General features: G+C 37.7%; 2 protein-coding genes across 2 annotated transcripts in view; one reads left to right on the forward strand and one right to left on the reverse strand.

The window, feature by feature from the left end:
• LOC122085140 (palmitoyl-protein thioesterase 1) overlaps nt 1-8,402 on the forward strand; it is a 15,861-nt gene extending 7,459 nt beyond the window's left edge. The window contains exons 6-12 of the mRNA XM_042653586.1: nt 981-1,031; nt 4,344-4,406; nt 5,164-5,229; nt 5,424-5,462; nt 5,971-6,093; nt 6,243-6,335; nt 7,892-8,402. Of these exons, the coding sequence (XP_042509520.1) occupies nt 981-1,031; nt 4,344-4,406; nt 5,164-5,229; nt 5,424-5,462; nt 5,971-6,093; nt 6,243-6,335; nt 7,892-8,140 (684 nt within the window). The 3' untranslated portion in view covers nt 8,141-8,402. The remainder of the gene's footprint in view (nt 1-980; nt 1,032-4,343; nt 4,407-5,163; nt 5,230-5,423; nt 5,463-5,970; nt 6,094-6,242; nt 6,336-7,891) is intronic.
• A 554-nt stretch (nt 8,403-8,956) lies between these two features.
• The window catches only part of LOC122085139 (putative lipase ROG1), an 8,387-nt gene continuing 5,916 nt past the window's right edge, over nt 8,957-11,427 (reverse strand). Inside the window, exons 9-10 of the mRNA XM_042653585.1 lie at nt 10,610-10,704; nt 8,957-9,344 (exon numbers count right to left, since the gene is read on the reverse strand). Of these exons, the coding sequence (XP_042509519.1) occupies nt 9,273-9,344; nt 10,610-10,704 (167 nt within the window). The 3' untranslated portion in view covers nt 8,957-9,272. The remainder of the gene's footprint in view (nt 9,345-10,609; nt 10,705-11,427) is intronic.

The raw sequence follows: 11,427 nt of genomic DNA on the forward strand, positions 1-11,427 counted from the left end.
AAAAAGGGGCAAAACAAGGCAAAACACCAACAAAAAATAGACTGATCCCCCCAAATACAACTTCAATGGAACCTAACCCCAATCCCAACCAAATACAATCCACTTAATAAATGAGGTGGAGGCAAGGGCCAAAATTGACAGAAAGCATGTGGCTGACATGGCAGGAGATGGAGGATGGGAAGAATGGTGGAAGAAAGAAAAGGTGGTGCTTCATGGTAGGGTCTTGGAAGATAAAACTTTAGTAACCATAAAAATGGAAGGGGAAGAAAAGGAAAAGCACTATAAACAAGTGGGGAAGGGGCTAGACCAGTAAACTATCTTTTCTAGACATGAATCAAGAGATTGATGACATAGCTGATGCTTCGGTCGAAGGAAGTGTAGTTACAGACACCTAGTGCATCTGAGATTTGCTATTCTTTGGTGTGGTTTCTTCCATCTTTCCAATATTTTTGTGCTTCTTCAGGGTTTACAGCCTTGTTTTAGTGTCAAGATACGTTACTTTAAATATATCATAGATCACTGAAAAGAAGAATATAGAGTGAATAGGATCTGTGTTGCACAGAATCCATGTTTGGGTAGTTCTCGGACTACATAATTGCTGAACTTGTCATGTCCTTGACTTTCACAACCTGCACTAAGATGGATTTTCATTCATGATTATGTTCAATTTTCTTAAAAAGATAACATGAATGTTAAGGAGGATGATATATAGTAGAGAATCCCCTTAACAATTGGTGGGAGCAGTCTCTGGAAAATGCCAGTATATTGTATTCCACGGAATTTTCTCCCTGCAAATGAAGGTCTATGATCTACTTGCAAAAATAAGTTCCTTCTAGCTTGTGTTGGCCTTTTGTAATGGAATGCTATTCTTATGTCTTGTTAGTTTCTCCATTCTTAGTTTAAAATTTCTTTCTGGTTGTGATGCTGAAGCAACAGAGAGGTATGGTATACAACAGCTTAAATTGTTCTTCTGCTTGCAGGGAAACTTAATTGGTCGAGGGGTTGTTGAGTTATGTGAAGGAGGGCCTTCTGTAAGATGTTTTATTAATTTACTATATTATCTTTTCTATTGTTCAAGTTTTTTATAAATTTCATACACATTCTTTTTTCATCTTGAAGTTAACTTTTTCATGCATAATTGTGTCATTGAACTGTAATAGAGGCTGGTCTTGATGGAATATACATTGCCAACTTAATCACATTAAATTGCAGCAGCTTGGTATTGAGGAATGAAGGCGGATGGATGGGTCAGAAGTTTTACTTTCTTCAAGTGATAAAGGTTCTCTAAGTGATCATATACAAATTGATTAATTCACTAGCAGGCAGTCACTGGTGCAATGTTTCTTTAGTGGAAGTGTAGGTGGACCCCTAAATTATTAAGCATAAAAGTTTTTCCAACAAAGAAGTATTATAGGGAGCAAAAATAGGTGTGTCAAGTATGACATTGAATAGAGCTGATTGGAGGGCAAGGATCCATGTAGCCGACCCCATTTAGTGGGGATAAGGCTGAGTTGTTGAACACAAATAGGCGCGCCAACTAGGAAGCAATCATGGTTGGCTCAGCCAGGATGTTTTTGCCTTGTGTATAAGTGTTGACTTTCTGTTTATAAAGAGAGCATTTCTGGTGTCAGATAACAAATACTCCCCAGAATTGTAAACCTGATCATCCATAATATCATAACTCTGAATACCTAAGTACTCTGTCACTTCATTTTTTTCTTATAGGATTTTCCATCAGATTTTCCAGAACCAAGGTAATGAAAACCTATTTTGGACTTTGAACTATGGTCCCTTAAACCCATACTGATGCAGATTCTTCACCAAACTAGGCTTGTTTTATTAGGAAAAACTCTAGGGTTGGGTTGTCTATGTGTTGGGCCTTCGGTCCATGGGTTTTGACCGCCATGGGCCACTTTTAAATGTCTAAACTAGGGGCATTATGATTGCATACGGGGTTATTTGGTTTCTGTATTTTGGCTTAGTTGGTTCAGTTCGTTAGTGAACCATTTTGGTTCAATTTAAGTTATATTTGTTTTCTTAGGTGTCAAGTTATTGGTTGAGTCAAGTTATTAGTTTTTAGTTTTTTCTTTAGTTGTTTCTATTTTCAGTTTTTAGAAACTATGTATTATAGTGAATCGCTTGGGAATTTCCTTATTTGGAACTTTCCAATCTCTTGGATGTTATCCCCCCCCCCCCCAAAACCCACAATTAGCACTATAAATAATGGAGGCTCCCCCAAGGCTCCATGATTTGATGAACAACTATGGCTGCTGCTGTGTCTCTGTTGCTGAGATGTTGCTGTAATGCAGTGTGTTCGATCACAGTTGATGGGCAGGAGTCTGATCCAGTGACTCCTTGTGTGAATTCCAGGAGGTTCTATTCTCTCTATTATTGTCTTCTTCTGCTACTATTGCTCAAGTAATCTTAGGAACAACATCACAGTTCTACAATTAAGTACACAATCTGTTAGTCATTGATTTCTGCCCAGAATCTCAGTTTTCTTGGGCTTTACTCCTTGTTCTCCTGAAGGCCTTCCAGCCATCTGATTAGGCTCAATTTTGGATCGAAGGTGCTCCTATAGGCTATACCAGTGTGAGACTTGACCAAGATTTCAGCCCTGTTGGATCATCTGATCTGGAGTTATTGGAAATCATCTACCTGCTGATCTGTGGTGGAATTTTCACTGTTTTCATAGCTGAAACTAAATCAATAGGCTTATTTTGATTCCTATCATTTCCTATGATATTGGTCATGTTTATTGGATTGATTGATACCTATATCAATACCTGTTAAGCCCTTTTCATCTGTTTACTAATCTGATTACAGAAACCGTACTTATTTGGATTGATAGCCTTGATTGTTCCAGATCTGATTTCTCTTCTAGTCTGATACTGTTGGACATTGATTGTGGATGTTCTTTGGTAGTATCCTGCAACTTGGGATTAGGTTCTTGTCAATCCTAGTTCTACATTACATACAAGTATTTTAAGTTGAGAGGACTGATAGATGATTTGCTTTCTGTGCCTTTGGTCGGCATTCTGAGGATATGACCTGTAAAAAAAAAAAATTGATTTTCTAAGAGCACTTCTAATATAGAAAGTTATTTTATATTCAAATACTGGAATTGTTAAGAATATGACGAGTATTTCCTAATGAATGAATCCCAAATAGGCCATCATGTATGAAATTGACATCCATGGTTTTAATAAATCTGCATCCGTTAAGTATAAAATGCACCCCCCCACATGATCTGTTCGAGTTTCTTCCTGATGAAAGCTCTATCGATCTTTTAGTTTAGCTTTCTCTTTAACTATGATGTTTGTTTTAACATATAATTAGAAATTTATTCATATGGAAAGAGTTAAGCAAAACTAGGAGTACAACAAGAGCAACGAGGATAACAACCATGGGCCCAAAACCACAAGGACCAAAATCCCAACAATCTCTATAATGCCACAAAGGAATGGCTTTTGTTAATTATGGAAATGTCATCCTGTCTTTGTGTGCTATGTAAAGAATCTATAGATGGATATCCATTGATACTGAGTATAGATTTATTGAAATGGATAATAGGTTTAACCTTACTTTTACGTCACGAAATGAAGTCTGCAAATAATGCTGAAGCTTATTAATCACTAATTGAACCAGAGTGATGATATACTACTAATTGGCCTTCGTCCCAGCTATTTGTCATTCAATATTATCATATTAACTGTAAAGAACTAAGATGTTATGGATCACCATATGTCAGATTTTGTATGCTTTGATCTCCTCCTCGGCACTCCTTTCCTCTCCACCATCAGTCCCTTTACATCTACGAAGGAAGGAGTTCACGGCAACTTCAACGGAGAACCTGTGTTATTACGGTTCCAGCCAGCTCGAATGGAGGGGGTAGATAGGGCTTTCGCGCCTTACAAAGACTATTGCCCTGCTACAACAAGAGATTGCTCGCCAAAGAATCTCCGAGCAGCTGAAGGCAACCTTTTTAGAAGGTTGCTCGAATAAAAAAAATTCAGGACAATATATTACACATTTTCCCATTAATATATTACATTGGTATTTATAACCACATCCATTTAGGTTTTCTTTTACTTCTGATATTCAGTACCATTGAATGGTTCAACATAAATCAAGATTGCCTATTTCGGAAATCTAACAATGGACGGAATTGAATGTGATCTATTTCTTATGAATGATTGTGGTTTTCCTTTCAGAGATCCTTTACAACTATTATTTATCTTTCAATGTATTCTTCCACCTTTTTTTTGATCTTCCTTTTGGAGTTAAAATTAGTAGTGCTGGTGGTTCCTTGACTCCGTCTCCCTTCTTCATCTTCGAAACAGGTTAAGAATTTTGTCTCACTAGGTGGTCCTCATGCTGGCACTGCTTCTGTACCACTTTGTGGAGTAAGTATTCTATTCGCATTTTTATGATTATCACTCTATATCCAGTGAGAGAGAGAGATTGATCTAATGAGATAGTCCTAACAATTCTCTCCTCTCTCTCTCCTCAACTAAAGAGAGATCCTCTAGGGCCCCAAAATCGACTGGTTCTGATGGGATTTAAACAGGTCATGAAGGAGTACCTTAAGGTTTTCACTCGTGGTTGACAGCTGGTCATGTCTTGTGATATAAATTTACTGGGTGTCTTCCAAAAAGTTATGGTCCAATGTAGAACTAGAGGTGTTAATGGATAGCCCCACATCCAAATCCAATTTGAATTGATCTCTCTTTATCTGGATAATCAGATTATGATATTAGATCAAATCTGGATTTTTTTGTTATCTGGGTAGTATCAGATGCTTGATATATGCACTCCACTACTATTTCTAAGTTATATAATCATTTAATAGCTACATTTGGTGAGTGAGTATATTCTGTGTCGTGTTATTTTTGTTTTACAAAAAAGTTAATTGGGTATTAGTGAATTCAAATTTGGAACTCAAATTAAATGTCTTTCAGATACCAGATTGTAATCTGAAAAATATGTACTAATTGGATTTTAATTCAGATTCTGGTGTATCTGTGTCAAATTTGACCCAATTACTTACTGTAATTAAATCTGATTAGAAATCCACAGAATTTCTTATTTTAATTTAGGTCATCTTTTGAGCCAATATGAAGTCTTGTTTAGGTTGTTAAAAGCTCCATCTTCCTTTTGCAGTCTGGTTTATTCTGCATCATCGTTGACAAGTTAATCAAGTTAGGGATATACTCCGAATATGTCCAGGTCTCTTCTTTCTTAAACTTTCTATTTTACTCTTAGACTTTCTATTTTACCTTTAGCCATTTGAGTTTGCTGTAGTATTTGAATTCTATCCTGTTTGGCAAGTTATTTCCCTTTTAAAATTGTCCAGTTTTGTCCGTAGTATGTTTCCTGCGAGATTGAATTCAGTACCTGAATTTTATTTAATGGAATTGCAGGCTCACTTGGCTCCCAGTGGTTATCTTAAAATTCCATTGGTGAGTAAAATCATTTTTACTTTGTGAAAGAGATGTTTTGGCCAGCTGATCTCTGACATCATAATTTTTTTCAGTGATATGCTCTCCAACTTTTATAAAAAGGGATACATAGAGAAGCATAATCCATCCAGGGCATATAGTCTGTCATCCCTCAGAAAGGAGAGGGGGGGGGGGGGGGTACATGCTCTAATCATTTTTTGAATTATTTTGACATGGTGATGCTCGATGTTAAATAATTCTATCATGCCGTCCAATTATATTTCTGTATGCAGCTCCATTTTTATCATCTAAATCTGCCAACTCTATGTAAATCTTACATAGGTTACATACTTACATGTCAGTAATTTACGGGGACAAATGTTTCACCTGTTATGATTGCATGGAGGCTTATACGTGTTTCTTGTCCTAGAATAGAATTTGATGTTCCCATCACCAACTTTGTAAGGAATATATCAATTATCATGTTCTTATAATAACGAAGCATGAGAATAAGCTTTTCCCTTTGTAGGATATTCCCAATTATCTAAAAGGCTGTAGGTTTCTCCCTAAGCTCAACAATGAACTCCCTAACAAGAGGAATTCCACTTACAAGGAACGATTCACTAGCTTGCAGAATTTGGTGCTTATCATGGTGAGCGGAAAGTGCTTTTATCATGCTTCTGTTAGTCATGTCTGCTTAGGTTCTAACTGATCTATCTTTGCTACTGGAACAAATGTATGCATTTTTAATCTTTCTGACATTTTCATTCATTTTCTTTTTTATCTTTCTATCTACACCAGTTTGAAGATGACACGGTTTTAATACCTCGTGAAACTTCCTGGTTTGGATACTATCCAGATGGGGCCTTCAATGAAGTTTTACCTCCACAACAAGTAAGCTCTTCGTTTCATATTTTAATGCTTAGCTGGAGGTTAGTTTATGATTCAACAAGTATTGAGTTGCCTTGCCACACAAACCTATTTGCATTTTTTTTGTGTGTTTGTGTGTGTGTGTTTTCTTTCGGGAAGTAATTTTTTTTTTTGGTTGGACCTGGAATTTCTATGTTCAAAGGAATTTTTTGGCTTAAGTCACAGTGAAATTTTTGTTCTTTACAATGGGATAATACTGTGGCCATAATAAATTTCATTCTGCTTTATGGCCTTCCAATTTATCCCAACTAAATGGGATTGACTACATGGATTCGATATGGAAAAAGAATAAAAAGATGCACACAAGAGAGGTAAAATGGAGAGAGAAAGGAGGTAAGCGAAGAAAATAAAGCAGTAGTCAGACACATCACAGGAACATCCCCTACAAGGGGTCGGCTATGGGGGTCCTTGTCCTCCACAAAACTCTATCCGTGGTCATACTTGAATCAAGCCCTACCATATGTATATCTTTTCTTAGCACTTCTTTCAATAGTCATTTTAGGCCTGCCCCTGCCTCTTCTGGCTCCCTCCAACTGAATCAGGTCACTCTTCCTTATTGGGGCATCCATAGGTCTGTTGCACATAGCCATATCATCTCGATCGGCTCTTGCAGAGCCTGTCCTGGATTGGTGCAACCCCCAACTGGTTTCCAATACCCTCTTTCCTTACTCTATATCTTCTGCCTCTTGCCTCACAACCCTCTTTAACATCCTCATCTCCGCTACACTCATTTTATTCAGATGACTCTTCTTGACTAGCCAACACCTGCTTTATGGTCTTCAATCCTCATTTGTTTTCCAAGCTACTGTACAAATAGAACTGAAACCATCAAGCTGTTGGGAAACTGTACCACTCGATATGCCAATACAGGGTAGCACCTGCGTTTTGCAGTTTTGACTACCTAAGAGCATTTGTGCCACCTCAAGTTACATGGTTTTGAATTTTTAGTGGGTTTATTAGAAGATGGTCCATGAGTTTGACAGCACATGAAATGGTCGAACATGTAGCTTCAAAACCTCACTTTGTTGTCACCTGATCCCAGTTAAAATTTTTTCAGGGGCGTCAGTCATAAATCACTATTAGACTTCACTGTTATAATAGTATAATAATGTCCTGGACTCTTACAGGATATATAAAGATTATAGAGCAAGTATGCCCCTAAATAGAGGACTGAGAAGAGAAAAAGTATAGCGATGGAAATACAGGAATTGTAATATATGACCATCCCACAACTGATGTAAGTAGGAAATTGGTTATGAACCACAACTGATGTAAGTAAGAAATTTAGTTCATACTCGAGCATAGTTCTGATACCTTTTTTTTTTTTTTTTGGTAATATGCATTTTCTTAATGCATTGGCATTAAGAACATGAAGGCTACTTTCAAATGTAGCAACCAAAGTCTCTTTATGTTTTCCTCGTAGAATGAGTAGTGAGACACAATTTAGCATCTTGCATTCTGTTAAAATTGTTTTGTTTATTCATGTTGCATTCTGTGATTTGACCCTACTGCCCATGCAGACAGCACTCTATGTTGAAGACTGGATTGGTCTGAAAACCCTGGATGACGCTGGAAAGGTTAAATACGTCAGTGTATCAGGAAATCATCTTGCAATCTCTGAAAGTGATATGAAGAAATATATTCTCCCATATTTGGAGGCGGCATCTACCAAAAGGATGATTGTAGAATCGTCGTATGAGTGGCCCTCAATTTGGAGTTTCATTAAAGTAGTCAAGGACACGTGGGATGGGTCATTACTTCATCCTTGATCCGAAAGTGTCATTTATGACCATTGTTTGTTTACCAATGGATGGAAAATGAACCTCAAATTTATGGGTTTGTATCCAATGCACAGTTATCATACCAAGTTCTTGGGTTGTAATATATATTGTTGAGATTGCAAGGTCAAACTGGGGAATGTGGTCAGCGATCATGAGCTTAAGGCAATATTTGTATCAGAGATCAATCACCCACACCCTCTATTAGCATGTCTACAGAAATGTAACTATAATCTCTGGCTATTTATCTTTATTTTGTTTATTTATTTACTTATTTTGGGTAGAACTGTAATCTCTCGTGTTTGGATGGTCAGGGTCGCAGCATCTGTTATTCTTCCTCCACCTTGCTTCTTCGAAAGGGCGTGTAGGGGGCCCACGTAGCTCTTTGTTGGTTTAAGTTGTATCATTAAGCAAGTAATCTTTTGTTTGCAATAACAACGCCAATGAAGTCGAGCGACTGTATATTATATTGAAGTGGTCAGCCAAGCTCTTGGATGATTCTAATATATTCATGATTACCGCACAAGCAGTCCAGAAATATAAACGGCTTGGCTCAGGAATGCTTATGAAATGCCCGTTGATGAATAAGATTGGCTTAGCCCAGGCATGGCATGTATCCCTGACACACACTAGCTCAACCCCAGCCCCCAAGGCCCAACCTACCTGGTTGCTGCTTTGGCTAACATTGATTTTTTACATTTGGAAGAAAATGACAATTCACAGTCAAACAATGTCGCTTGGATTTCCATAGAATGGCTAATATTAATGTTTAAATTGGACACCAAGGGGGAACTTGATCAAACTATCTTGCAGAACCTGATCCTTTTCATCTGGAAATAGCATGTGCACTTATTGTTAGATACATATTCATGTACAATAGAATCAGAAAATTTTAATTTCATATTTTATTCCCCTCAGAATTCCGTATGACAGCATGACCTTACATTGAGATTAGATGGCCTTCAACCTGATCCTTTTCATTCCTTTTCATCTGGTACAACAGAATGCTCTTCAATCTGGGACCAGGGGTCCAAGAGAGAATGCAATCCACCAGACCTACAATCGTGGTCATGATCTGGTATTTACACCACAAGCAGTCTAATAATATACAGTTGCTCGACTTCTATGCAAGGAAATGGTCAATCATGTGCTCTATAACATCTGCACCTTCTGAGTGTATTAACTGATCCTTGACCTGTAAGAAATATTTGGTTAGAAGGGATGATTACTTTGTTATCCCCATGAAGAGAAGGCACACAATAAGGCCAACAGACAAAACAATCCCAAAGGGAATTTTTTTTTTGGGAGGGTGGGGGTGAGGAGAGGGGAGAGGAAAGAGATATTTCTCCATCTAGATCGGTTACACAATGATCTTTCAGATTACTATTAATTATTTTAGTTTAGTAGTTAGTACTATACTGGTCCCAAAATAAAGTACATCAGAAACAACGAAGAATAAGGTATGGCAATGGATGAGCAGACAAGGCATGAAACCTCTTCAGTAGTATGTCTTAAATTCAATTAGCACAAACATGACAGTACCCTTAACACAAGTTTATAGCTAACACAGATACGAGCAAAGCACCAGAAACAAAGCATACCCCTTTTGCGACCTACCAGAATTTTGATTAATGTAAGTATGGGAAATGGTAAAAAGACTAAAGAGTGTGGACCTTGGTGCAATGGTAATTCAGAAAGGTTGCTGCATTGTGACCAAATGGTTATAGGTTCAATCAGGAAACAGCCTCTCTGCAAAGAGGGGGTAAGGCTGCATACATTATGATCCTCCCCAGATCCCACAGTGGCAGAAGCCTTGTGCACTGTATGGGAAATGGTAACCTATTCTTGACAGCCCAAAAATAAAGTCTCTTCATCAATTAGTTAGAATCATGCTGAACTGAATTGACTGTGGCAAGTTCAAATACAGAGAGTACCAAGAATAACAATGGAAATACTAATGCATGCATTCGGATTGAAGCTCATGAGTGTACACAAGTTGGCGGGTTGAAACAACATTGCAGTGCCATGAGAACACTGAACCATGAGTGTAAGTAAAGCGTAAGGCGTGGGGGTGGGGGTGGGGGTGGGGGTGAGGGTGAGGAGAAGAAAAAGAAAGGTAAGTCAGACATTTGGCCAGAGCTACCTAGTATATGTAGATTTCAATTTTAGATACTATTTTAAGTCATTCATTTTGGCCCTTTATCATGCTATGCTCATACAGTTGAATATATCTTCTTTAACAAATCAATATAATAAAATAACTTTTCTACCATAGTTGGCACCTCTTATAGGGAAGACCACCTACCAATGTGCATATGGATGATGTCCAGGAACAACCTCCATCCCCAATTCTCATATTAGAAAATAAAATAAAATAACACTGCATTCCCCTGAAAGAATTATTGCAGTTTAAGTGGTGTATAACAACTGGAAATTGAATGCTCAGAGAAAGAGAGATACCTGAATGATACTATGGGCAGCATGTCTCTGCTTGCTGCTGTGAAAGCTAATATCTACCTTCTCCCATGACACACGAGAGAGACCTCTAACTATCTCTTTTGTATGGCAGAGATCAAGTGAAAAAACAAGTTAGTACAATTGGGTAGATATAAAAAGATACATAAAAAATTTATCCTGTCCAATAAAATTTACTCACCTCAAAAAACAGAGAGTGATATTCAAGCAAAACTTTCTGAGCTTAGGAACTAAGAACATCTAACTGACCAAGAGCATCAATTACACAAATATTTGCAAACTCGTTGAAGCTTTAAAAGGTATACCTATTGATTATTTCATATTCTTCGAACATCTTTCACAGAAGTAGGCTACCCCCACTCCCAAAAATATGGTATTAAGCTAAATTTTACAGTAGTTCCTGGAAATCCAGGATGTGAAGGTATTGGGGGGTCTTTTAGCCACTAAGCCAATATTGTCCTGGTGCATTCTTGACCAGTTGGTACCTACAAGGCTACAATCCAACCGCTGACAATTGAAGGCAGATATTGGAGGTTGCAGATACTTCCTCTCAGGGGTTGTGTGTTCTGAGAGTCTGATTTGAGGGGTAATATTTGTTAGTCATTATTAATCAGAGGTTCATGGAGATATTTGAATCTCCTAAGGAGAGTAACACTCTTTACTGCAGCTAGGAATGTCTCTTTCAAGTTGAGGATGAGATCCACCAACTGACTTGCCATTTGAAGCCTTATCATGTTCATGTGCAACATACTTGCATACTACCCTTTTATGTTTTTTAATAAAATCTCTTATCCCCCCAACCC

Source organism: Macadamia integrifolia, chromosome 7 (genome assembly GCF_013358625.1).
Source record: "Macadamia integrifolia cultivar HAES 741 chromosome 7, SCU_Mint_v3, whole genome shotgun sequence".
Classification (NCBI taxonomy): domain Eukaryota; kingdom Viridiplantae; phylum Streptophyta; class Magnoliopsida; order Proteales; family Proteaceae; genus Macadamia; species Macadamia integrifolia.